This window comes from Mauremys reevesii, linkage group 10 (genome assembly GCF_016161935.1).
Source record: "Mauremys reevesii isolate NIE-2019 linkage group 10, ASM1616193v1, whole genome shotgun sequence".
Taxonomy (NCBI): Eukaryota; Metazoa; Chordata; order Testudines; family Geoemydidae; genus Mauremys; species Mauremys reevesii.
The window spans coordinates 15,940,064-15,964,715 of NC_052632.1; the positions used below are offsets into that span (position 1 = coordinate 15,940,064).

Sequence of the window (24,652 nt, forward strand, 5' to 3'; positions counted from 1 at the left end):
AGACGCATCAAATCATCAGACGTAATTTAGGCTTAGTGAAATCAAACTCTGTAATATCCCTTGATTAAATATTTCTGGCCTCTGTTTGAATTATTCCAAGTGTGGACACATTCACAGAGCCATATCTTGTGTTTTGTTTCGACTGTTGTCTACTTTTTGTCTGCCTCTGTGGCAGTATGTTAGGCTATATGCCAAAAATAACCAACCCAACCAACACTGTTTGGTCATTTCATATAACTTCATAAACCAGGCTATTGTGCAGACATTTTTTTGGTCTTACTGCAGTGGAAAAGTAAAAGTGATGAATTAGTGCAGCCCTAGGTTCTGTGGTAGTATATACTTTCCATTACAATGAAAAAAATTAGAATAGCGTAATGAGAATGAATTTCCATGTTTTACTGTGCATGTTAAGGTTTTTTAAAGTGAAGTCAAGGAATCTTCTACCAGTGACTGGCAAAAAGGATATTGCTTATGTACTGCAGTTTTCAGGTTTTCTGTAGTGCTCAAAATATTTTAATTTTCTCATTTGAAGATTGATACTTTATAGTGTTGCATCCCACCCCTTCCAAGTCAGAGTTTCCCTGCAGTGTCATTGTTGGCTTCTAGTAAGGGACTTAAACCTGTGGTATTCTGGTCTAAATGCAAGAGGGGTGTCCGTTGAGGCATGACCTGAAATTCAGTCTGTGTCCAGTCATGCAAACACTCACAGACTTCAAGGCCAGAAGTGACCGTTGTGATCATCAAGTCTGAGCTGCATGCTGCAGGCCACAGAATCTCACCCACTCACTCCTGTAGTAGGCCCATAGCCTCTGGCTGTGTTACTGAGGTCCTCAGATCTTGTTTGGAAGACCTCAAGTTACAGAGAATTCACCATCTTCTCTAGTTCAAACCAGGAAGTGATCCTTGCCTCATGCTGCAGAGGAAGGCGAAACTCCTCTCCCCCTCCCCTCTGCCACTCTGACCTCAGGAAAAACTCCTTCCCAACCCCAAACACGCTGCCTGGCATAGTATTTATTTACTGGTATGAGTCTTCTGATTTTTAAAAAAAGAAATCAGTGGGACTAATCACATGAATCAGTCCAATTCTGAAACAGAAGTCAAAGGTCTATCACTTCCCCCATTGTAAAAATAACTGACTTCCTGTGGATTTCTCTCTAGATTGGTGAGGCAGTTCTATAAAGGATAACTCTATCCACCAATTTTATTTTTTTTTAAAGAAATGGAAACATTACCTAAGTACTTCCAGATGCTGAAATTTAGAGCTGATCCAAATCATCTGAGTTTTAAGGATGAATGATATGTTTGGCAAGAAAGAATTCCATGCTATTTATTGACCCTAGGTCTTTATACTAGTTTATACTGTCTAAAGATCCTAGATGCTTCTACAAAAACTCAGAAATTTAAAAACAAATATGCAGGAAATCTTTGTTCTAACTTTATAACATGAGACATGTACTCCTGAGGGCATTCAGTGCCAAAAATTTAAAAATGCTGCGCATATTTTAAAATTCTGCAATTCAGGATCCAAGTATGAGTTGAGAGGGTTCTGTGTGGGTTGAGAAACAATCTGGGTACAGGCGGCTCAGTGGGGGATCCGGGTGCGGGGGGATTTGGATGCACAGGAGCTATTTGGGGGGTTCTGGGTGCAATGGTAATGGACTCTGCAGGGGGGTCCAGGTTAAGTTGGTTTGGGCTCAGGATGGGGGGTCTGGGTGTGTGGGGAATAGAGCTCAGCAGAGGGGTCAGGGTGTGAGGGGCTTAATGGGGGGTTCAGATGCTGGGGCAGTGGGGCTCAATGGGGTGGGGATCAGGGTGCGGGTGGCTTGTCAGGGTGGTCCAGGTACAAGGGGAGTGGGACTCATTGGGGGGTTCTGAGTGCGTGGTGGGGTGAGGCTTGACTGGAGGGTTTGGGTATGAGTGGGTCTGGATGCATGGGGGTTGGGTGAATGTGGGAGCAGCTCCCCCCAGGGCTGGCTCCAGGGGTTTTGCCGCCCCAAGCAGCCAAATAAATAAATAAAGCCGCGATCGGTGGCAATTCAGCGGGAGGTCCTTCACTCCCAGCGGGGGTGAGGGACCCTCCGCCGAATTGCCACCGAATACCTGAAAGTGCCGCCCCGCTCTGGAGTTGCCGCCCCAAGCACCTGCTTGATAAGCTGGTGCCTGGAGCCGGCCCTGGCTCCCGCTGCAGCTGAGGAGCGATGGATTCAGGAAGCCAGGGGGATGGGAGTTTGCAGAGCTTCCTGCAGCTGGGGGAGAAATCTGGGGGTGGGTCTGACCTGGCCCTGGATGCCGGGCAGGGGAAGAGGAAGTCTCATTCTCCCCAGCCCAGCCGGGACCAGCAGCTGAGCCCAGCACAGGGTAGGAGCCACCAGTCAGGTCTTCCCCAGTCCTGCCCCTTCTCCCACAGTGATTTACCTCTCTGCTGGCTGCTCTGGGCACCCAAAACATACTGCTGGAGAGGATTGCATGACTGCTCTTGTGGCTTCCCTTCGCTTCCTTGTCAGAAAGTCATTTTTCTGTGGGGAAGCAAAGAAATATGCAGGGAACAAAAATTCTTCACATGCGCAGTGCCGCAGAATTCCACAAGGAGTAGACCTAGCAGTTACCTTAAAAGGTAGGTGCCTTGAAAGTAGCCATGCTGGAGGTTTAAGTTTTTTATATAAAGGGTAGCAATAAAGACCTTAAAAAAAGGAAGTAGGTTATGAGATGTGCTCTAATAAAAATGTTCTAGAAATCTGTAATCTCCTCTCAATATGGCAGGTTTGTCTATTTAGCTGAAATGTGCTGGATTTATTTTAGATATTTGCAAACTAAATAATTTAGTGTTACTTGAAGACGGTTTACTGGAGCTCCCCGTGAGAGACGGACACATAATGCCATCAAATTCCAAATTGTTCCTTTTGAAAGGGACTTATTGCTCTGTATTTCTGAGGCCCTGGGAAAAAAGCAAAGCAGCCTCTGCTTACAATGCAGGCACTTTCATTTCAAACGGTACCTAGATATAGTAAATATGAAAGCTAAATGTTGGGTATGAGAACGGTGGGGAGGGACTAACCAAAATTGGTTTTTCAAAGAGACTGATCCCACCCAAAAATAGACATGTTGAGATGGCCTGAGTCTCTGTTTCAGAGTTTGACCTAGTGGTGTGTCTGGGAACAAACAGAGTAGTCACCAGTTTCAGTCTGTTTGTAGCCAGCAACTATGTCCTTTCAGCAGTGGTTCTCAACCTTGGTGGGCTCAGGACCCATTTGTAAATGTTCATGGCTTATCAGGACCTAGTAAATAGTTTGATGGTGGAGACCCTGGGTTAGTTTCAGGTGGGTCCTGCCCCCTGAAGGGGTTGGATCCTGCACAGCATTCACCCACAATGGCAGCTCCTGTGGGCATTGCAACCTAGGGGATTGCAGTGCCACTCAGGTTTGGCCCCATCCCCCAACTGGACCAAATTTGTGAGAGTGGCGTTGCTGGACTCTCATTGTCATGATGGTTGGGTCAAACCTGAGTGATGCTGGAACCCCAGAGGTTGCAGAGGCTGGAGCAGGAACGTGAGCCCAGCCAGCCCTGTGGGACCGGAGCTGCCACGCAACCCTTTGAAAAAACTCTGGTGACTCAATTTTGGGTCCCGACCCACAGGCTGAAAAACCCTGCTGTAGTGGGTGTATTGTGATTGCAAATACTTGTGAACCTTTTCACCTATGAGTGGGGGTCAATAGGAAAAAATAAGTGTTAGCATGTTTCTGCAAGAGAAAAAACAATGTTTTGCAGCTGTCAACCATTTTAAAAGTAAAAGACGTGGTCTCTTTTTGTTTTGTATGTGAGGCTACACTGTAGTCTTTCTTGTGCCTATATAACTTTTGTAGATGCTTCAAGATTTGCTCCTTTCTCCAAATTGCACTGTTCCCCTGCACTGCGCTCCCCACCTCAACGGTTTTTAGACTTACAGGCAGATAAGATGAGCTCTGTAGAAACAACACAATTGCATACCCGCAAATTGTAGCTTGGGTCTTCCATTCAGTCACATGGACTTCTGTTTACACAGAGACCAAAGCTCATTTATTTCATGGAGGATATTTTTAAGAGTCGCTCTTTGGGTGGTGGACTAACATTCTTCCTTTAAGAAGGAAAATGAGTGGTGACAGAATCCTGAGGAAAAGAATTAGTCTTTTCAAAATATTTTTTTTCGCTTTCTTCCCTCCCCCACTGCACTCTTTCTTGCTAGGTTGTTTTCCTCACTCCTTCCTTTCTTCTCTTCTTGACTTCAGGTTCTACTCCCTCTGCTCTCTTTCTACCCATGCTTGTCCTCTCCTGTGATTCACTTTCCTTCTGACTGCTCCCTTCTTATAAAATGTTTATTATTTTAAGGAGCTGAGACATCACCAATCAAAACTTAAAATGGCAGGTGTTTAGATTCTGTTTCACCTGTTCATGGACCTTGCTCTTGAATCATCAAATGTCCTTTGGCCCTGCAGTAAATGTGTAAAATATAAATACGAGTGTTTTGTTCAGTTGTTTCGAGGTAAAATTGTCTGAAAGATGTGGCACTCTTCTGATCAAAAGGAGCAAGGGCAAAGGGAAAGAGAGAGAGAGAATTTAACTAGTTATAGGAACTTCCACTATCTAATTGCTTGATGCTGATTAGCTAGAAGTGATGTAGACATGACAACTATGTAACTAAACCAATCTTTAGTCGCCCTTCCTGCTTTGTGTCACTGTTAATTCTGGTACCAGTTACACCCTTGTCACTTGACTCAGTGCATGTTTCAGCACATTGCACTTTATACCGTAAAGGACAATATTAGCGTCTTAATTCTTTAAAGACAAATATAGCAAAAATGCCACTTCACAGCCATGATATAATCAGAACTAAACTTTTAATGGCTCTGACAGTCAGTGAAACAGGGCTGATTGCAATGTAGAAATCCCCAATGTTTATAGCACTTTACACGGCATCCTACTTTAACTGATTTTGCTTCCTGCAAAATGCAGATTGTGCCTTAAGTTTTTTGCTTCTAGGGGGCCTATCACTGTGGTAGCCATGTGCTTTGCTGACACAACAAATTACATAAACCACTTACAGAAACAAAATAAAACCAAAAGTGGTGAAAATGAGCAAATGGGGAAAATCCTAGCCTCTGGGCAAAGACAGGGTTACAAAACTTGCACTCTAGGGAGCAGATCACTGTTGCCTTGTGCTTCCCCTTCATCTACCTGCTGTTTTCTTTACCATATGCTTAGATTGTAAACTCTTTGGAAGAGGGACATCTCTTCACTGTATGTTTGTACATTATCTAGCACAGTGAATGCCTGATTGGTGCCTCTGGGCCCTACTGCAATATTAATAATCGGTGGAATTCTATACACACACGCACACATGCTGCTGCAACTTTTAGGTTGTGGTGGTCTTTGCTCCGACTGCACCCATCTCTCTAAGTAACAGGGTGAAATGGCTGGTGGATGGATCAGCATAGTTGGGTGCACTGCTCCCAAATCTGTTGGCTGCACTGTACTATGAAGTGAGTGCAGATTCTTTTCAAATGACTTCTGGAAAGAAATTCTGCCCCCATCCCATTTAAGTCAGAGGAGCCAGGATTTCACTCCTCAGATTCTCTTCCCATGCAACAAAACCATACAGGGTTTCGCTGCATCCAGGGCCCTCTCTGCCAGCCAGGGAAAATTTGCCTTAAATGAGCATTACATCTTGAAAGACATCAGACTCTGGCTGTGACAGGCCACTAGGAGCATAGAGTTCACTCTGGGGACAAATTTTTATTATAGTTGCTTACTTATATTGCAGTAATGTTACGGTGTGTTAAGCATTGTACAAACGTCTGGGAAGGCGCAGTCCCTGTCTCAAAGAGACTACAATCCAAATAAGTCTTGCTCTATTATAAAATTAAGTATCAGACTGTAACCTGTCCTAGGATGATTAGTACTGTGTTCCCCCTTCTCAGTAACTTTTTTCTTCCCTACATAGGCACCAACTTCTGTTGGCGCCAGTGGGTGCTTGACCCCCCCCTCTACCCCTGGCCCTGCCCTACTCCCCACCTGTCCTGCCCCCTCCCACCCCTGCTCACCCCCATTCCAACCCCTTCCCCAAAGTTCCTGCCCCAACTCTGCCCCCTCCCTTCCCCTATTCCAACCCCTTCCCCAAATCCCCACCCCAGTCTAGCCTCTTCCTCGCCTCCTCTCCTGAGCACGCACGTTCCTGCTGTTCCAGCTGTTTTGCAGAGGCAAGCACTGGGAGGTAGGCGGAGAAGCAGGGATGTGGCATGCTTGGGGACGAGGTGGAGGTGGGGCGGGGAGGGGAGCTTGGCTGCTGGTGGGTGCAGATCACCCACCAATTTTTCCCTGTGGGTGCTCCAGCCCTGGAGCACCCATGGAGTTGGCGCCTATGCTTCCCTATCCCTTTTACTGCTGCCATAGGAGCAGCTGATTGCTTGCTGGTGGGTTTCTGGTAAAGCAGCCAGTCATGTGTGCACCAGGCTGCTATCCATTTCACATCCAAAGGGACTGAAAACCTGCCCCCATATACCTGGTGGAATCCCAGCTGTAGGTTCTGACTTCCATTGCCATAGCAATGATAGTATTAGTGACAACGGGGCCTATCATCATTGGGAAAATGCACTCTTACAAACAGATTAAAAAATATTTCCTACCGGAAACATGCATACCTCTGCTGTGAATTATTTCTTTGTGCCGCTTGTAATAAAGTGGGCTGGACATTGAGGCTCTGTGGGCAATATCCTGTGACTCTCAGAATAGCAGCTATAATTTGTGTGTTAAATATTGTGGTGACCAAATATTGTTTATCCTAAAAATTTGAGATTACCCTGGAAAGTAATTTAATATTTTAAACCAATTTTTTGATATTTCTGAGTATCTGAGATTGTGATATTAGTGATGCTTTGTAGCAGCAGATTGCTATACATCAGTCTGTAACTTGAGCTATAAGTAAAGTAGGCTCTGAACTATACAGCACACGGACTAGGATGCTAGCAGAATGGATGGGAATAATTAAGATCCATCCATCTTGCATTTTATTAACTATGTAAATAAGGCAATTGTACTTAATTCCCAGTTCATTTGATCTTGATTATATCTCCTCTTGGGTTGAATCCGACTGTTTTTATATAACAAAGAGCTTTTTTTAAACAGGAGACCGAGTGTCAGCGTTAAGATAGCAATTCCTGTAAGATTCCTTTTTTCAGTGTCAAACACGGTTTACGGCACTGTGTTGTGGAAGATAGATTCCTGAACATTCACAAGTATGGTTGAGAGTAACCAGCATGCTGATAATCCTGAAAGTGTTCTAATTAGTACATAATACTTCAATAATGATTTATTCCATTACATACAGACTTGATACTTTCCTATATGCTGGGAGTAGATTTTGGAGAGCTGCAGTGGGTAGAACGTGTGTTTTGTCCCTGTCACTGTTCTTCATTTGATATAGGTTGTAAAAAAAAAAATAAAAAAAAAAATTAAGCGATATATTTTCTAATTCTCTTTGCAGGTATGGTGTGAGTCCTGAGAACATAATTCTGTATGGTCAGAGTATTGGAACTGTCCCGACAGTGGACCTGGCATCTCGGTATGAGTGTGCAGCTGTAATCCTTCATTCTCCTTTGATGTCTGGATTACGGGTAGCTTTTCCTGACACCAGGAAAACATATTGCTTTGATGCTTTCCCAAGGTATGTGCAAATATTGCTGGAGGGATTGCTCTATGGTCACCTTAAACTTTTCTATAGTGTATTCTTTTATTTGTATTGTGACATGCATCTTGAACTCTGAACAGGCACAGATAATAAATATATTCATTTGCCACTGAGTAGCTTGTAGTCTCAAACTGGCATGTTCGTTTGCTAAATAAGCAAATAAAGAAAACCCTACAATCTTTACAGCTATTTATCATTTCAATTTTTAATGCTCGTCCACAGTTCACCAATCCATTGTATGTTAAATTTGGACTGGTAACTGTTAGCTATAGTTGCGCTGTCAAGTGCTTGTAGCTAAAAAGTAACACCCCTTTAGAAGTGTACATTGCTCAGCCAACTCTGATTTAAAAGGTACGTGGTGTCAACAAATATATGTGGAAAGAATTTTAGGCTTCTTGTTAACTGCTGATACTGCTCTACAAAAACAATAGACTAAAGGTGCTGGGATAATGTCTGCTACTGCATAAAGGAAGAGAGGAAGGATGGCGCAGTGGTTAGGGCACTAGCCTAGGACTCTGTGACCAGCTCTGCCACAGGCTTCCTGTGAGTCTCTCTGCCTCAGGTCCCCGTTTGTAAAATACTTCCTTGTCTCGCAAGGGGGTTGTGAGGATAAAGGCATTAAGATTGAGGTGTTCAGATACCACCATAATGGGGGGCACCTAAGATCAATTGATAAGATATGTGGCAGAACTTCAGCTGTTGTCTTTAAAATGAGCTAAAAATCTTTAAAATGCGGCATTGAAAGTTAAACGTGATTAGTTTCAGGATAAGGAATACACTTGTCGCTATTGTTTAGGCTTTTACATTCTAGATGCTAACAGCTGTTCCAGGAATCCTAAACTGTATCAAACACTGAATTGTAAAAGCAAGTGAAATTTACATCCTAAGAGTGAAAATGAGGGACCAGAGAGCACCCTTCAGTGTTGCAGTTGTTTTTGCAACACTTACAAATGTTTGTAAGTGGGATGTCCACAAGGATTCATGTTCAAAGCAGAAACTGCATCTTCCAGAGCACAATCATTCTTTTTTTCTGAGTGAGGGAGAAAGGAGGAGGCCCAAATTCCACACAATAGAACCTCGAAGAATCAATTTTGTGGGCCTACTATGACAAAGAAGCCAGATGTAATTTATTTTAACTCCCCCGTCTTTAATTATTAAAACTTCATAGTAATGAACACACTTTATCTAATTTGCATCTGAAAATTGCTTTAATAAACCAGAACATATTACAACATTTTGTAAAGTGTAAGAAAATACTCTCAACCTTTCCAGACTACAGTACCCCTTTAGGAGTCTGATTTATCTTGTGAACCCCAAATTTCATCTCACTTAAAAACTACTTGCTTACAAAATCAGACATAAAAATACATGTTGCTGAAAAATTGCTTGCTTTCCCATTTTTTACCACATAATTATATAAACATTGTACTTGCATTTCAGTGTATACTATATAAAGCAGAATAAACAAGTCGTTGCATGAAATTTTAGTTTGTACTGACTTCACTAGTGCTTTTTATGTAGCTTGTAAAACTAGGAAAATATCTAAATAAGTTGATGTACCCCATGGAAGACCTGTGCGTACCCCCAAGGTATGCTTAACCTGGGTTGAGAACTACTGTCTTAAACCACCTGCTGCTTATTGCAGTGATTGTTAACTGAGTAGTCAAATTTGCTTTGAGTAATCAGCACCAGATTCTTGTTTGACTTCTCTGGGAGGCATCTCTCAAGTACAAATAGTTCTAATCCTTGTCTAAATCTGAGCTGTACAAGGCCGTTTGGTGGAAGCAGTATTGTTTAACATTTACTACTATGACACTATGCTGCAGAGTGTACTTTGCAGCTACAGAAGCCGTCCCTGATTCTCTAGGGACTTGAATGTCTGCTATTAAGTATTCCATGCAACTTTTTCCAGAGAAAGGATCCTCATTTGAGCATTATAGTCATATATAGTAGCATTGTCTTCTGAGACTGTCATCCATTGCTAATGATACTGATCTTCAGACGATGCATGCAAAAGTCTGAGAGGAAAAAATACCCCAAGTAGTTTCCTGTAGCCGGGGAAGGGAGAAGATGAGCAGACTCCATGGAGACTTGTGCAGAGTTGAGCTTTGTGACCTGCTGCAGACTTTGGGTACATGTACACTGCAAAAAAAAATGGGACAATGAGTCTCGGAACCCAGGTCAACTGACTTGGGCTTGCAGGGCTCACGCTATGGTGCTAAAATTGGCAGGTACACGTTCTCACTCAGACTCTGAAACCAGGCAAAGGCGGTGGGTCTCGGAGCCCAGGCTCCAGCCCCAGCGAGAATGTCTACGCTGCTATTTTTAGCCTGTATCATTGGCCCAGGCTCTGAGACTTGCTGCGGGGATGGAGGGAGGGGGGTTCACCATGTAGGTGGACCCTTTGTAGCTAGGATATAGCAGTGGAATTCATTCTATTTGTTATGTTTTTATCTTAACTTGATCGTAACAGCTAACATTTAAAGAGAGTGTTTTAGGAAGGCAGACTGTAGCTAGTGAGACAACTGCTTCTTTAAAATACATGATCTTCAAGCTTATAGAGCTACAAGTTTTTTGTGAAGTCGTCATCCTTAGTACACTTCTCAGCAAGTTAAAATGTGAATTCACTGAGGGTGTATTAGTAGTTTAAAAGATCTTGCTCTCAAACTTGTGCATTGTTCTTATCTTAGAGTTTTTTAATTTCTAACATTTATGATTAAAATTAATACTTCTAGAGGAGAAAAAGCTAACGTTTTAATTACTTTATTCACAAGATTGTGTAGCAGTGATTAAATTAAATGAGCCAAATCAAACAGTTTAAAAAGTAAATACGTGGGGGGGGGAGTTTAAAGCTTGACAGCAGAGATGTTGTACAGTGTTTTTTTTATTAACCTTCTACTGATCTGGTCATTGCTGTGACTCACTTCACTTATACTTAAAACAAGGGAAATAAACATTTGTGCATTTTCATTAATGTGTACAGCTCAGCTGTCTGCCTTTACTGTAGGAAACAATATGTTTATATACACCTTTGGAGAATTGCTGTTATGTGCATTTTATGTTGCGACCCCATGAGAATGTAATCTCTGTAGATTTCCTAGCTGCAGAGTGGTGTGGCTGAGAATACCAAGTAGGCTAATGTGCAGTTTAAATACTGCCTTACACGTAGCTGAGTTGGCAATGGGATGCTTTCCAATTTTTTGCAAAATACAAATATTTTTTCTTGAATGACAATTCATCATCTGTATTCACAAACTGTTAAGCTAGTTACCTGGATGCTGCAATGATGGGAGTTTCCCAGCTTTTAAAATGTATTAAAAACAGTAGCTAGCTAGTAAGAGTGATATATAAAAAGCCTTTTGTGTACATAACTGCACATAGCTGACATGCCTATTATGAAATCTTTACTCAGTGGCTGGCAGTCCATTGGGTTTTAAGACTTTTTTTAAACTAAATTGCCATTTAATTGTGGTATTCTTCACCTGCGGATGCAAATAAAAACTACAATTGTACATGTCTTACATTGACAGTCTCTCTCTAATGTTCTTAAAGTCCTTATCTGTATTCCACATGGAAAAAGCTAAACCTGACTAGTCCATATTTAATGTTTTCCTACCTAGAATCTAATCTCAAAATCAAAAGACTTAACTTTTTACTGTTTTAAGCTTGTACAGTCTGTTTTGAAGAGATACTGGGATGTAGAGAGACCAAAATGTTTATTTAGCAATAGCTGTTACCTAGAATCCCACAGTACACCTAATGCTGAGCTTTTACACATGTGAAATTCTCTGTTCCGGTTCACATTAAATTTTTGAATTGAATTATCTGTATTTTCAAAATGTTACATTTATTTATAAATTGTCACATTGGCTTGGCTATATTTTTGGTTTTTACTCATTTTGAGCGACTGGATAGATACAGCTTCACTTTTGTGTAGTCACTTTCACATCTAGATGTTTTACTTCCTTTACTTCTTCTGGGAATAGCAAAATCCTGACTCCCTTTAATTATTGTTCAACTTTATTTAACAAATCATAGAAATTAGAGGTGGGAAAAAGTTGTCTACTCTAGTTATTCTGTCAGTTCAAGATTGTTCACTACAATAGATCTTCTGATGTCTTATTTCAGATGTCCAGAGCGATGGAGTTCTCGCCACTTGGGGAACTCTTCCACAGTATAGTAGATATCACTGTTAAGAAAACTTGCTAACAAGCAAGCCAACTCTTCCTTTTCCTAATTTCATCTCCTTATTTCTAGTTCTATCCCCTTGTACCACCCTAAATAGTTCCTTTCTTTTCTTGGTGTCCACACTCATCAAATATTTTTAGATTGAGATGTATTTACCTGTTATGAAAAGTATAGTATATTTAGTTCATTCTAGTACTTGATGGGGAAGCAACAAATAATTGTATATGTAAATTGTTGTCTAAATATGATATATTGGCGTTTAGAAAATTATATTTTCAAATTAATCTTAAAATCAATGAATCCTTTAAAAGAATCTGTATTCATCTCTGGGGTCAAAAACATAGATAAGGATGCTTTCTAAATGATTTTTTTAATCAAAGGGACATAGTGAATTAGGGAGCAAATGTCGCTAGCTTAGTAGTAGGCTACATTGGTCACTAGCTCAGATTCAGACATGGTGACTTAAGTTTCATCCTCTGTGGGAATGCATTGGTGGGCTCAAGTTGGTTCTGAGTTAGACAGATGTCCACATGCTAGCTGGTAAGATAGTCACTAATAAGCCAAAGATTTGACCAGGCAGGAGAGTGAACAGACTTCTTGCCATTGAAGAGATTGATAGCAAGATGGCGATAAAAGGGCAGCTTGCACTCTCAGTTATCTGTGCCTGTTTTGTGGATAAGTCAGTGGGGCATCAAGTGGGGGCATCCATTAAAAAAAAAAATACAATATTCCTTAATTGTGTTTAGTGATTAATTCAACTTTGTTTTCTTTTGTATTACAAATGTAAAAACTAAAAGCCTGAGTAACTTCTCTTTCTTTTCCATCCCTCCAGCATTGACAAGATATCTAAAGTAACCTCTCCTGTGTTGGTAATTCATGGTACTGAAGATGAGGTAATAGATTTCTCCCATGGCCTGGCAATGTATGAGCGATGTCCACGTGCAGTGGAGCCCCTCTGGGTGGAAGGGGCTGGGCATAACGACATAGAGCTTTATGCACAATATCTAGAAAGACTAAAACAGTTCATATCTCATGAACTCCCCAACTCCTGAAGAAGCCTACTTGATTTTACCTCAGTTACTGTGAATGGAAGAAATTACCTGTTTTTGCACATGCTTTAACTGGAGAGCTGTAATAGCTTTATACTATGAAGAAATACCGGTCTTTAGGGTGTTCTAATCATCATCTGATGAAACTTGTCTTTTATATCTGGAAATTATTCTACTAATGCACACAATATGGTCAACTACTGTAATTCCAATGACTTTTAGTTTCATTACCCTGGAGGACAAGGGGATACTAGCTGAATATGGGGACACTTTTTATCTAGTGCTATATTAATATTCTAAAGTCAGTTTTCTCTATCTTCTGATCATTTATAATTCTGTCCTATGAGACTTTTTTTCAGTGTTCTCAGTATATGGAACACAACTGTTATGAACTGCAGCTTGTTCTTAACAATCGATTCATGGGTTCGATCTAAGGGAGTACTTTCTTTGTAAATTTCTAGCTGTGGTATTGTAACTGGCAAGTTATTGTGATGAGGTCTTTCCTCTTAGTGATCTTTATTTAACTTACTGATCTTCCCAAGTAAATTATTTAAGATGTCCTACTCTTTCCTGGGGGGAAAAAAAACCAAAACTAATACATGGGGCTAAATTCTGTAGCAACCTCTCAGCCATTTTCTGTATAAATATAACTGGAATATTCTTAAGGAAAAATTGACTAAATTGTTTTTGTTTAATAAAAATAATGTATAAATTCATTAATAGAAAACTCCTTTTAATATTCAGATGGTCTGAATAAGAGCCATAACATTTCCATCTGTAAAGCATTCCTGTAGACTTTTTAAAAGTACTGTACATATTTGAATTTACATTGTGCATAGATTCTTAATTGGTAGTTTTAATTTGTCTAAATACAATAAACTGCAAAATTCTGGTTTGTATATGATTGAATACATTTTGTTAAAATATGTTTTTATCCCTATATTATTTTGCTATTAAAATTTTATAAGATTTCCTGGGCAAAAAATTAACATTTTATGTTTTGATGAATTTATGTAACTAAATTTTCATTGAACTAATCTTTTTAGTTTCGAAGTAATTTGATTCTTTGACACTGGAATCGCACAGAATATGCATCAGAAATGCAAGACACTTACAATTGTTACACTACTACTATAGGTCTAATTTTTTCCAAATGTAAAGGCCTTAAATGTACTGTAAGCCTCAGATTGTTGTAAAAATTGATCGCGGTTGATTGCAGTTTGTGTACTGTTGCTAGAATGCAACACAGTGGTTGTAATGGAATAAAGGATGCATGGATTAGAGCATATTGAATTGTGAATCTCATTTGTTCTATAGTTTTCATACAAAGGCAGCAAACATGAGGTATGGAAAAATTATATTTTGGAAGGGGGAGAAAATACCAAATAATCTGATAGCCTAACCTTGCATTTTAATGTTAAATGTTTAGGATTATTTTGTGCCTTTTTGTAAAGAGCAAACCTGCCATTCTGCTCAATTTTGTATGTGAATGGAATGTAAACTGATGTTATTGGGTAAGGATTCTTGACGTACTGTTTAAATATTGAAAATCATGGCTGGGAGCAATGTTTGAATATGGTCATCATGAGATCTTGTGACAAGAACGCAATTAACTAATAATGTCAGCAGAGCACGGTGTGCATGCTGTCTCTGAGATTGATTTAGAGCTGTAGTGCCCTAGTAATTAAAGTAAAATTGAAATTTTCATTTCTATCCCTGAATCCTAGAAATTAAAGATAGAAAAGGTCAGTTAGGTCATCCAGTCCCTCTCCTTGTCAGTCCAGGCTGGTTCTTTGCAATAGACCTTGTCCAGTCAGATTTTAAATAGTCCAAGCAATTCCTTTCCAACTCCGGGGACAGCAAATCCTATTAACAACATCTGTGGGAGTTGTTCAGACCCTGTGGTGAAAGAGTGGGGCCCCTGCTGTGTATACTCCCCATTTGTAGATACAGGCCTATGCATTCAAATGTGACTAGGGACTTTCAGTTTCTCCAGTTCTGAGTGTCCAACTTCAGACAATTTAGAGGCCTGCTTTTTCAGGAAATGCTTACCACTTTGTCACTTCTGAAAATTTCGGCCAGAGTGTCTCTTCCCCTCCCCTGCATAATGCAGTCACTTTTAAATATTGCTTAGACACGTTCCACTTAGCTCTTTTTTAATCTTTCCTTTATAAATCACTTCCCCTGGTTTCCTCAATCACTTGATAGGCTTTGAATTTGCTCAAATTTGTCAATATCCTTCTAGTAATGAGGTGCCCATAGCTGAATACAGTTCTCCAAATGTGGTCACATCAGCCTCGTATAGGGTTGGAATCATCGTCTCTTTGCTGCTCCTTGAAATGTCTATATATTCAGCCCTATCTTGCAATAGGATTTTTCACTGATATTTGCTATTGCATTGCAAACACATCCTGTGTATCCTCACCACTAGATTTTTCAGCTCCAGCGTTTTCCAGATCTTTCTCTAAAACTGTAAACTTACTTCAGATTTTTTCCATTTACCCAAACTTTCTGCCAATTTTTGATATGTATAGGTCCCTTGATGTTTCTCTGTTCTGGTTAATGTCAGTAATTCCTTCCAATTCCATATAATCTGAATTTCATTAACATGTTTTAAACTTTCCCTGTCATCAATGAAAACATTTAAATAACAATCCCTGCAATGACCCCCTAGGTCTTGTTGCTTTCTTCCTTCAATTCAATAAATTTACCCTCAAAGAATTTTCAGTGCATTCAACAATGTTCCCATGCTTGAATCAATTCTGTGAGTTGTGTGATGCTATCAAACTCTTCAGTGAAAAAGCCTATATAATCTATATTGAACTCTCTCTTCAGCCCAGTAATTTTGTAATTATCATTCCCTGACTTTGGGCAATTGAATATTTCTAATTCATACATTTAAAAATCTCCCACCTGTTTAAAAAATTTATTTATGGGATGTCAGAATTAAATTTTAATTAAAAATCCATGACTGACTCATGGAACAGCTTATACAAGAGCAAATCCAGGACACCCTTTATTGAAAGAGAATAGCATGAGCATAGGACCCTTTTTGCATCAGGAGAAGTAATGGAGTGATACTGTGGGGGGAGGGGCTTTCAACTGTTATTTAAAATGCTCTGGGTTTGCAAAAAATATTATCAATGGGACTTTTGCTAAACTCCAGCTGACAAAACAAAAAAAATCCTCCCACCAACTCAAATTTGTAATATAATTTTGTTCTTACATTTAGATATGCCCTTACCATAGTGTAAGCATGTGTTAGAGCTATCAAGATGTCTCTGAAAATTAATTGCTGACTATATGCTGTTTTGTAAACCATGTTGTTAGAGTATTTAGTTGGTCTTTTAGGATGTAATGTTTCCTAACATTTTTTTTCTTAGGTGTGTATGTTGCTTCCATTTATTTTTTACATGGGACAGCTGTGATAGCTTTGATTATGTAGTAGAATTTTGGGGTAGAAAGATGGCATGGAGCACAACTATACATCTAAATACTTTTTTTTCTTGACTTCTCAGTTACAGCTGGTATGGCAGCATTTGGGAATCTGATACACACTGTTTACAGATCTAATATATTCATTCTGGTTCTAATTTTGGTACCCTATCACTTAATTTTTGGACTCTTCCCTATATAAGTTATGTTATGCCCCCTCCACTGCTTAATTATCTACTGTGTAGTGATATAGGCTAATTAGACTTATCTTCTACTCTTAGGGGAGTTCGATCCTTTAATCATTGTTACTTCAAACTGGAAGTGATAGTTCGAACTCAGGTACTCCACCACTGCAAAATTGGGGCAATTTTACATGGGGTGTTGACTCATTAGCCCTCTAAATAAGCACCAAACTCTGTTTTCAGATTCAGTGCTATTCACGTAGCTGAATATTCCTAGTGCACCCACTTCTTAGTGTGGACCAGCCCTTAGGGAGATCCTTTATCATTGTTACTTTCTGCTGGAATGTGTCCAGACTCCAGGCCCTTCCCCTAATTGGGGCAATTTTACATGGGGTGTTGACTCATTAGCCCTCTAAATAAGCACCAAACTCTGTTTTCAGATTAGTGCTCTGGATCTGCAATATTCAGTGCACCCACTAATCTTTGGAGATGTTTATCACTTGAATTTTAAATGTTCCCTTTCGATGTGTAAAAATGTTTGTCTCCTAGATTTCAGTAGGCCTATAATTATTTAATGGGGAAGGAGTAACTGGCTCAAAACTTTCTAGAATAAAATAATCTGGATTCACTAAATCAAGGAGAATAGCAAAGTTGGCCTAAATTCTGTTACTCAGTACAAGCCTATTGAAATATTTACCTGTATACTTAAGAAGAATTGCCTTTGAAAACAATTGCATCAACCTACTTTCTATTCCTTATACTGTAATGAGGAGGAGTCTCTTTACTAGCCAGGTGTGCTGCGGTCGACTGTCCAGTCTTACTCACAGAGAACCTAACTAACTCCTTCATTTTGGATTTCTCCTGAAGGCAGATTGAGGAGAAACTTCCCTCTGCTGCTTCTTGCTACCTCCTTTCCTAACAGCCGTAGCTTAGAAAATAACAGCTCGAGGTACCTTTGCACTTGATCTACCTAGCCCGGAGCTGGGGGAGGTCCTATACTGCTACCGGGCCAACTCCACGTTCCCGAAGACTAATGGGGGGGGATGGGAATAGGACCTCCAGGACCGGCCTGAAGTGCCTGGTGGTGCATCCCCTCTGCGCCTGGCTTCAGCCACTCCGCGCTGGCAGGTTGTGGCAGGGCCGGCTCGTGGGGCAGGGTCGGGGCCGGCTTTCGGCAGGGAGTGAGGGGTTTGCGTTGGCTGCTGTGCCCCGTGCGCTCGGGGCGGAAGGGAGTCCCCGGGAGCCGGGCTGCCAGGTAAGAAGCGGTGACGCCGCCGCAGAGCAGAGGAGGAGCAGGCGGCCGGGGGAACCCGGCAAGCACCGAGCTCGCCGCGGCTCCGGGCGCTCCCAGCTCTCCTCTGGGCCGCCTGCAGCCCCGGCCCCAGCAGGGCGCACAGCCGCCGGGCAAGGGCCCTGGCGCTTCCCGCACGGAGACGGGCGCTTAGCGCGGCTGGGGCTGAGACGTGGCTTGGAGGTGCCCCGCGGACGGCAGGGGGCATCGTGCGCGCTGTAGCCAGGCGCCCTGCGCCGCGCTCAGCGATCCGGGGGCTGGGCGCCGGGGCCTCGCTCCGCAGAGCGGAGGGGAGCGGGGCTCGGGGAGTCCCGGAAGGCTGGTGGGTGGCGGAGCTCTCGGTTCCCCCGCTCGGTGCTTGTGCAGCGCGGGGGCCAGGCGGCGGGGACCGGGGCTGCAGGGGAGGAAAGCGGCGCGGGCGGGAGAGAGCGAACGGCTGGAGACCGTCTCTCCATCTGCCCTGGTTGCAGGTTTACAATCCCATGTCTCTGCCCTCCGCCTCCAAGACCCCTCATGCAGCAGCGCCTCCCGTTAGCAGAACTGCCAGCTCGCCTGCTGCCATGGCTTCCAGGTCACCTTCCCTGCCGGCAGAGAGCAGAGCAGCGGGGCTGCAGCCGGCTGAGCGTCGCCCGAAGAAGAAAGCCAACGATGTGCGTCTCTCTGCACCCAACCCCCGTGCCCTGGTACTTGCCAACCTGCTGCTGCTCCTGCCTCGTTGCCCAGGTTCTCAAGCGACAAGTTTAACCAGTTAGTAAAACATTGTCTGTGTCTCCCGCACGCGCTCCGCCGTGGGTTGGTTAATGTAGCGTTGATGGTGCAGCTGACGCGTGAGGCTGGCTAGAATGACATGAGGACCAGTAGTTTGCAGCTCAAATTACAAATGCGGTGGACAATGCAGAGCTTTCCAATGGGCAGCGCTGGCAGCAAAGCTGCTTTCTTTATCTGGCTCACAAGCAGAAAGCGGAGGCCTGCGAGCCTGCCGAATCAACAGTGCTTGGGCATTTAAAACACTAGAACCCAGAGTTCTGTCCATTTTGCCACAGCATGGTGAATACACACTCCCATCTTTCATACTGTTTGGCAATTCCTCTGGACTTCCCCAGATCCACATTTTCTCCTCAGTTCGGAGCCCCTGAGTGTCCAAAATCAGCATCTAGATCAGAATTTTGTGGTTTAATTCCATACCCCCTCCTTAACACATAGTACTTTAGCCCTTGGGAGAAGGGCCAATACACAGAACACCATTATTTGATTATTCTCTTCCTGGTAATGACTTACATTTATCTCCTTTATTCTCTCCATAATCTGAGTTGCATTTCTCTCTCTCCCCTGCCCCAAAGTGAGCACTAGCTGAGTTCAAGCATGTACACATAGGCCATGCACAAATTTCCATTACACAGCTCTGCCCCTCAATACAATCATGAATGGGGTGGAGAAAGTGAATAAGGAAAAGTTATTTACTTGTTCCCATAATATAAGAACTAGGGGCCAGCAAATAAAATTAATGGGCGGCAGATTTAAAACAAATAAAAGGAAGTTCTTCACATGGCGCACAGTCAACCTGTGGAAGTCCTTGCCTGAGGCGGTTGTGAAGGCTAGGACTATAACAGGGTTTCAAAGAGAACTAGATAAATTCATGGAGGTTAAGTCCATTAATGGCTATTAGCCAGGATGGGTAAGGAATGGTGTCCCTAGCCTCTGTTTGTCAGAGGGTGGAGATGGATGGCAGGAGAGAGATCACTTGATCATTATTTGTTAGGTTCACTCCCTCTGGGGCACCTGGCATTGGCCACTGTTGGCAGACAGGATACAGGGCTGAATGGACCTTTGGTCTGACCCAGTAAGGCCGTTCTAATGCACCTCTGCCCCTCCACTTCCAGTCCTGGATCTCTCTTGAGTGGAGACGGCAAACCCAATTGGTGCTTCTTCCCTTTTTGATTTACAAGCAGGCCCCTAATAGGATCTTTAGTTTATCTTTCAGATGATTGCTGGTAATTATAAAGATAAAATCACAGTCTTAAATACTTTATCTTTAACTCAGATGCTTAGAACACATGACATAGTGCTAGGTTCATTTGAAAAGGTTAGCAGATATATGTATTGTTTAAAACAAAATATTGCTTATTATTAGTACATATAGTTAGGAAATGTTTTGAGTTTTCCATGGGGAAAAATGACTAACATTTACTACCAACACTTTTTGGGTTTTCATTGGAAAAACTCCAAACCAGAAATATTTTAAATTTACAAAGTGTGCTGTCATGGCTGCAAAATGCAACCTATTTAGATAGCGCCCAGGGGTTTTGATCCAAAGCCCATTGAAATTAATGGGAGGCTTTCCATTTACAGCTGTGAGTTTTGGATCAAGGCTGTACTGGTCAGAACAGGAAGCTGGGATTCAGGACTCCTCGGGACTAATTGTCCAGTCATTTGATTTCAGGGGGAGTTGTGTACACAGTTAATCATAGAATCATAGAATATCAGGGTTGGAAGGGACCTCAGGAGGTCATCTAGTCCAACCCCCTGCTCAATAATAGGATAGTTAGGCTCCAGCTGAGTTCTGTTCCTGGCTCTGTGACTGACTTTATCATCTAATCTTTGGCAAACCTCCCTGTGCTTCAGTTTGCCCATCTGTAAAATGGGCATAGTAGTTATTGGGGGGACGCTGTTCTAGATTTTATTTTAACAAATAGGGAGGAATTCAAGAATTTGAAAATGGAAGGCAGCTTGGGTGAAAGTGATCATGAAATCATAGAGTTCACAATTCTAAGGAAGGGTAGAAGGGAGTACAGGAAAATAGAGACAATGGATTTCAGGAAGGCGGATTTTGGTAAGCTCAGAGAGCTGATAGGTAAGGTTCCATGGGATTCAAGACTGAGGGGAAAAACAACTGAGGAGAATTGGCAGTATTTCAAAGGGACACTATTAAGGGCCCAAAAGCAAGCTATTCTGCTGGGTAGGAAAGATAGAAAATGTGGCAAAAGACCAGCTTGACTTAACCACGAGATCTTGCATGATCTAAAAAATAAAAAGGAGTCATATAAAAATGGAAACTAGATCAAATTACAAAGGATGAATATAGGCAAACAACACAGGAATGCAGGAGCAAGATTAGAAAGGCAAAGGCACAAAATGAGCTCAAACTAGCTACAGGAATAAAGGGAAACACATTAGAAGCAAGAAGAAGACCAAGGACAGGGTAGGCCCACTGCTCAGTGAGGAGGGGGAAACAGTAACAGGAAACTTGGAAATGGCAGAGATGCTTAATGACTTCTTTGTTTTGGTCTTCACCGAGAAGTCTGAAGGAATGCCTAACATAGTGAATGCTAATGGGAAGGGGGTGGGTTTGGAAGATAAAATAAAAAAAGAACAAGTTAAAAATCACTTAGAAAAGTTAGATGCCTGCAAGTCACCAGGGACTGATAAAATGCATCCTAGAATACTCAAGAAGCTAATAGAGGAGGTATCTGAGCTTCTAGCTATTATCTTTGGAAAATCCTGGGAGACAGGAGAGATTCCAGAAGACTGGAAAAGGGCAAATATGGTGCCCATCTATAAAAAGGGAAATAAAAACAACCCAGGAAACTACACACCAGTTAGTTTAATTTATGTGCCAGGGAAGATAATGGAGCAAGTAATTAAGGAAATCATCTGCAAACACTTGGAAAGTGGTTAGGTGATAGGGAATAGCCAGCATGGATTTGTATAGAACAAATCATGGCAAACCAATCTGATAGCTTTTTTTGATAGGATAACTCATCTTGTGGATAAGGGAGAAGTGGTAGATGTGGTATACCTAGACTTTAGTAAGCATTTGATATGGTCTCGCGTGATATTCTTATCAATAAACTAGGCAAATACAACTTAGATGGGGCTACTATAAGGTGGGTGCATAACTGGCTGGATTACCGTACTCAGAGAGTAGTTATTAATGGTTCCCAATCCTGCTGGAAAGGTATAACAAGTGGGGTTCCGCAGGGGTCTGTTTTGGGACTAGCTCTGTTCAATATCTTCACAACGACTTAGATATTGGCATAGAAAGTACGCTTATTAAGTTTGCAGATGATACCAAACTGGGGGGTTTGCAACTGCTTTCAAGGATAGGGTCATAATTCAAAATGATCTGGACAAATTGGAGAAATGTCCTGCGGTAAACAGGATGAAGTTTAATAAAGACAAATGCAAAGTACTCCACTTAGGAAGGAACAATCAATTTCACACATACAGAATGGGAAGAGACTATCTAGGAAAGAGTACGGCAGAAAGGGATCTAGGGGTTATAGTGGACCACAAGCTAAATATGAGTCAACAGTGTGATGCTGTTGCAAAAAAAGCAAACATGATTCTGAGATGCATTAACAGGTGTGTTGTGAGCAAGACACGAGAAATCATTCTTCCGCTCTACTCTGCGCTGTTTAGGCCTCAACTGGAGTATTGTGTCCAGTTCTGGGCACCTCATTTCAAGAAAGATGTGGAGAAATTGGAGAGGGTCCAGAGAAGAGCAACAAGAATGATTAAAGGTCTAGAGAACATGACCTATGAAGGAAGGCTGAAAGAATTGGGCTTGTTTAGTTTGGAAAAGTGAAGACTGAGAGGGGACATGATAGCAGTTTTTAGGTATCTAAAACGGTGTCATAAGGAGGAGGGAGAAAACGTGTTCAGCTTAGCCTCTAAGGATAGAACAAGAAGCAATGGGCTTAAACTGCAGCAAGGGAGGTTTAGGTTGGACATTAGGAAAAAGTTCCTATCTGTCAGGGTGGTTAAACACTGCAATAAACTGCCTAGGGAGGTGGCGGAATCTCCATCTCTGGGGATATTTAAGAGTAGGTTAGATAAATGGCTATCAGGGATTGTCTAGATAGTATTTGGTCCTGCCATGAGGGCAGGGGACTGGACTCGATGACCTCTTGAGGTCCCTTCCAGCCTTACAATCTATGTCACAAGGGTGTAGTGAGCTTTAATTTAACAAAGTTTTTAAGTGCTTTGAGATCCTCCAGATGAAAGATGCTATAGAAATGCAAAGTATTGTTATTTACTATTATGATATAATAATTCTGAGATAGTTATACATTCCCACCACCACCTAATAAAACAGTCATATCACAGCTATGATGTAGTAAAGGGTTATTTAGTACGGCTATGAACTTATAGCCCTGGATATGCTTTTTTGAAGCGTGAAAAAAACCAACAATTTTATAAAATTTGAACTAATAGGATTACTACCTGCAAGTCAAACTTCTGATGATTGTCTGAGTTTAATGTTTCCACCCATCGATCCAGCAATGAGCTGTTAGCCATTATCTTGAAATCAAATACACCACTACCTCGATATAACGCCACCCGATATAACACGAATTTGGATATAACGCGGTAAAGCAGTGCTGTGGGGGGGCAGGGCTGCGCACTCTGGTGGATCAAAGCAAGTTCAATATAACACGGTTTCACCTATAATGCGGTAAGATTTTTTGGCTCCCAAGGAGAGTGTTATATCGAGATAGAGGTGTACATTTTAAGCTTCTAAAACATGCAAGAGGACAGAGAGCCATTCTGGTAAACACAAAACCCCTTAAAATCTAGTCATTTCCTTCAAAAGCAGAAAAGAAAAGGAAACTGTGGATCAGGAAGGCTCCAGGTTTATTCCAGGGTTCTGAGGACATGACATGGAGCAGTTATCTTGATATTATTTAAAAACCTATTTTATAAGCCTTTGGGGTGGCACACTTGGTTGGGTTGGTTTTCTTATTCCTTTTAATTCTTGCAGTGATCATGTCTGAGATTTTCAGGCTGATAAGATGTATTATTTATTGTAAAGTCAGAGGGTATTTTAATTAAACTTAATTGTTGATTTATTAGTGTTAGAGGGCTAGATTGAGCCTCTAGGTTCAGCCTGGAGTAGAGGGTGGTGTGTAACTTGCTCTACCTCAGGAGCAAACCTGGAAAGTTTCAGGGAGTCACAATTCCTCTCCCGTCTCTCTATTGCTCCAGTGAGAAAGTAGTGCATGGATTCTCAAAGGTATTTAGACACCAAACTCCCACAGATTTCAATGGGAGTTGGGCACCTAAATACCATTGAGGATCTGGGCCTAAGTTATTGCAGCTCTTGAAAAGGTGAAGCTGGCCCCTTGCATCTGGAGGATAGTGGGGTGGAGCCAAAATGCTGCCCACTTCCGCACTGGGAAAACATTCTAGACTGCGAGGGTGAACTCTACAGCAGGGGCCCTATCCAACTCCCATTCAAGTCTGTGTAAAGATTCCCATTTACTTGAATGAGAGTTGAATCAGGCCCCAGATCTGGGCCCAAGAGCTGAGTAGGCTAAGCACGGGGACAGAAGGGGGCCTTTTCCCCCTCTCAGCCAAGTCAAAAAAAGGGCCAGTCTACCACAAAGCCACTCATGTGGTCCAATTGCGGGTCTGTAGTAGATACCACTGTATTTGCTTGCAGACATTATACAGAACAGAATGCATTGTCATGGTCATTAGTTCTTGTTCAGGAATGTACATACAATAACACTTACATAGACTATAACAACAGTTGAGTAAGATACTTGTTTAGACCAGAAAATACACAAAATGGTTCTTAGATTACAATCTTTGACCAGAGTAAAGCACCAATAGCTAAAATACAGGAGTCATCATTGTAGTCTATTCATTTGGCTATTCATACATACAGTAAGCCTGCCAAAATACATTTTTGGTGCAGTAAGCCAAAATATATTCAGTAATATAGTGAAACATTCTTAAATGTATATTTTTATAACTCTGCTAGGAGGAAATATGTTCTTCCATGGTT

The 24,652-nt window shown here is 41.8% G+C and overlaps 2 protein-coding genes across 2 annotated transcripts in view; both read left to right on the forward strand.

Annotated features, from left to right (window-relative positions):
* Nucleotides 1-14,237, forward strand: part of ABHD17C (abhydrolase domain containing 17C, depalmitoylase) — a 51,650-nt gene extending 37,413 nt beyond the window's left edge. Inside the window, exons 2-3 of the mRNA XM_039490207.1 lie at nt 7,514-7,693; nt 12,738-14,237. Coding sequence (XP_039346141.1) covers nt 7,514-7,693; nt 12,738-12,957 — 400 coding nt within the window. The 3' untranslated portion in view covers nt 12,958-14,237. The remainder of the gene's footprint in view (nt 1-7,513; nt 7,694-12,737) is intronic.
* A 3,515-nt stretch (nt 14,238-17,752) lies between these two features.
* Nucleotides 17,753-24,652, forward strand: part of LOC120372811 (cell surface hyaluronidase-like) — a 76,938-nt gene continuing 70,038 nt past the window's right edge. The window contains exons 1-2 of the mRNA XM_039490208.1: nt 17,753-17,826; nt 18,333-18,609. Coding sequence (XP_039346142.1) covers nt 18,345-18,609 — 265 coding nt within the window. The 5' untranslated portion in view covers nt 17,753-17,826; nt 18,333-18,344. The remainder of the gene's footprint in view (nt 17,827-18,332; nt 18,610-24,652) is intronic.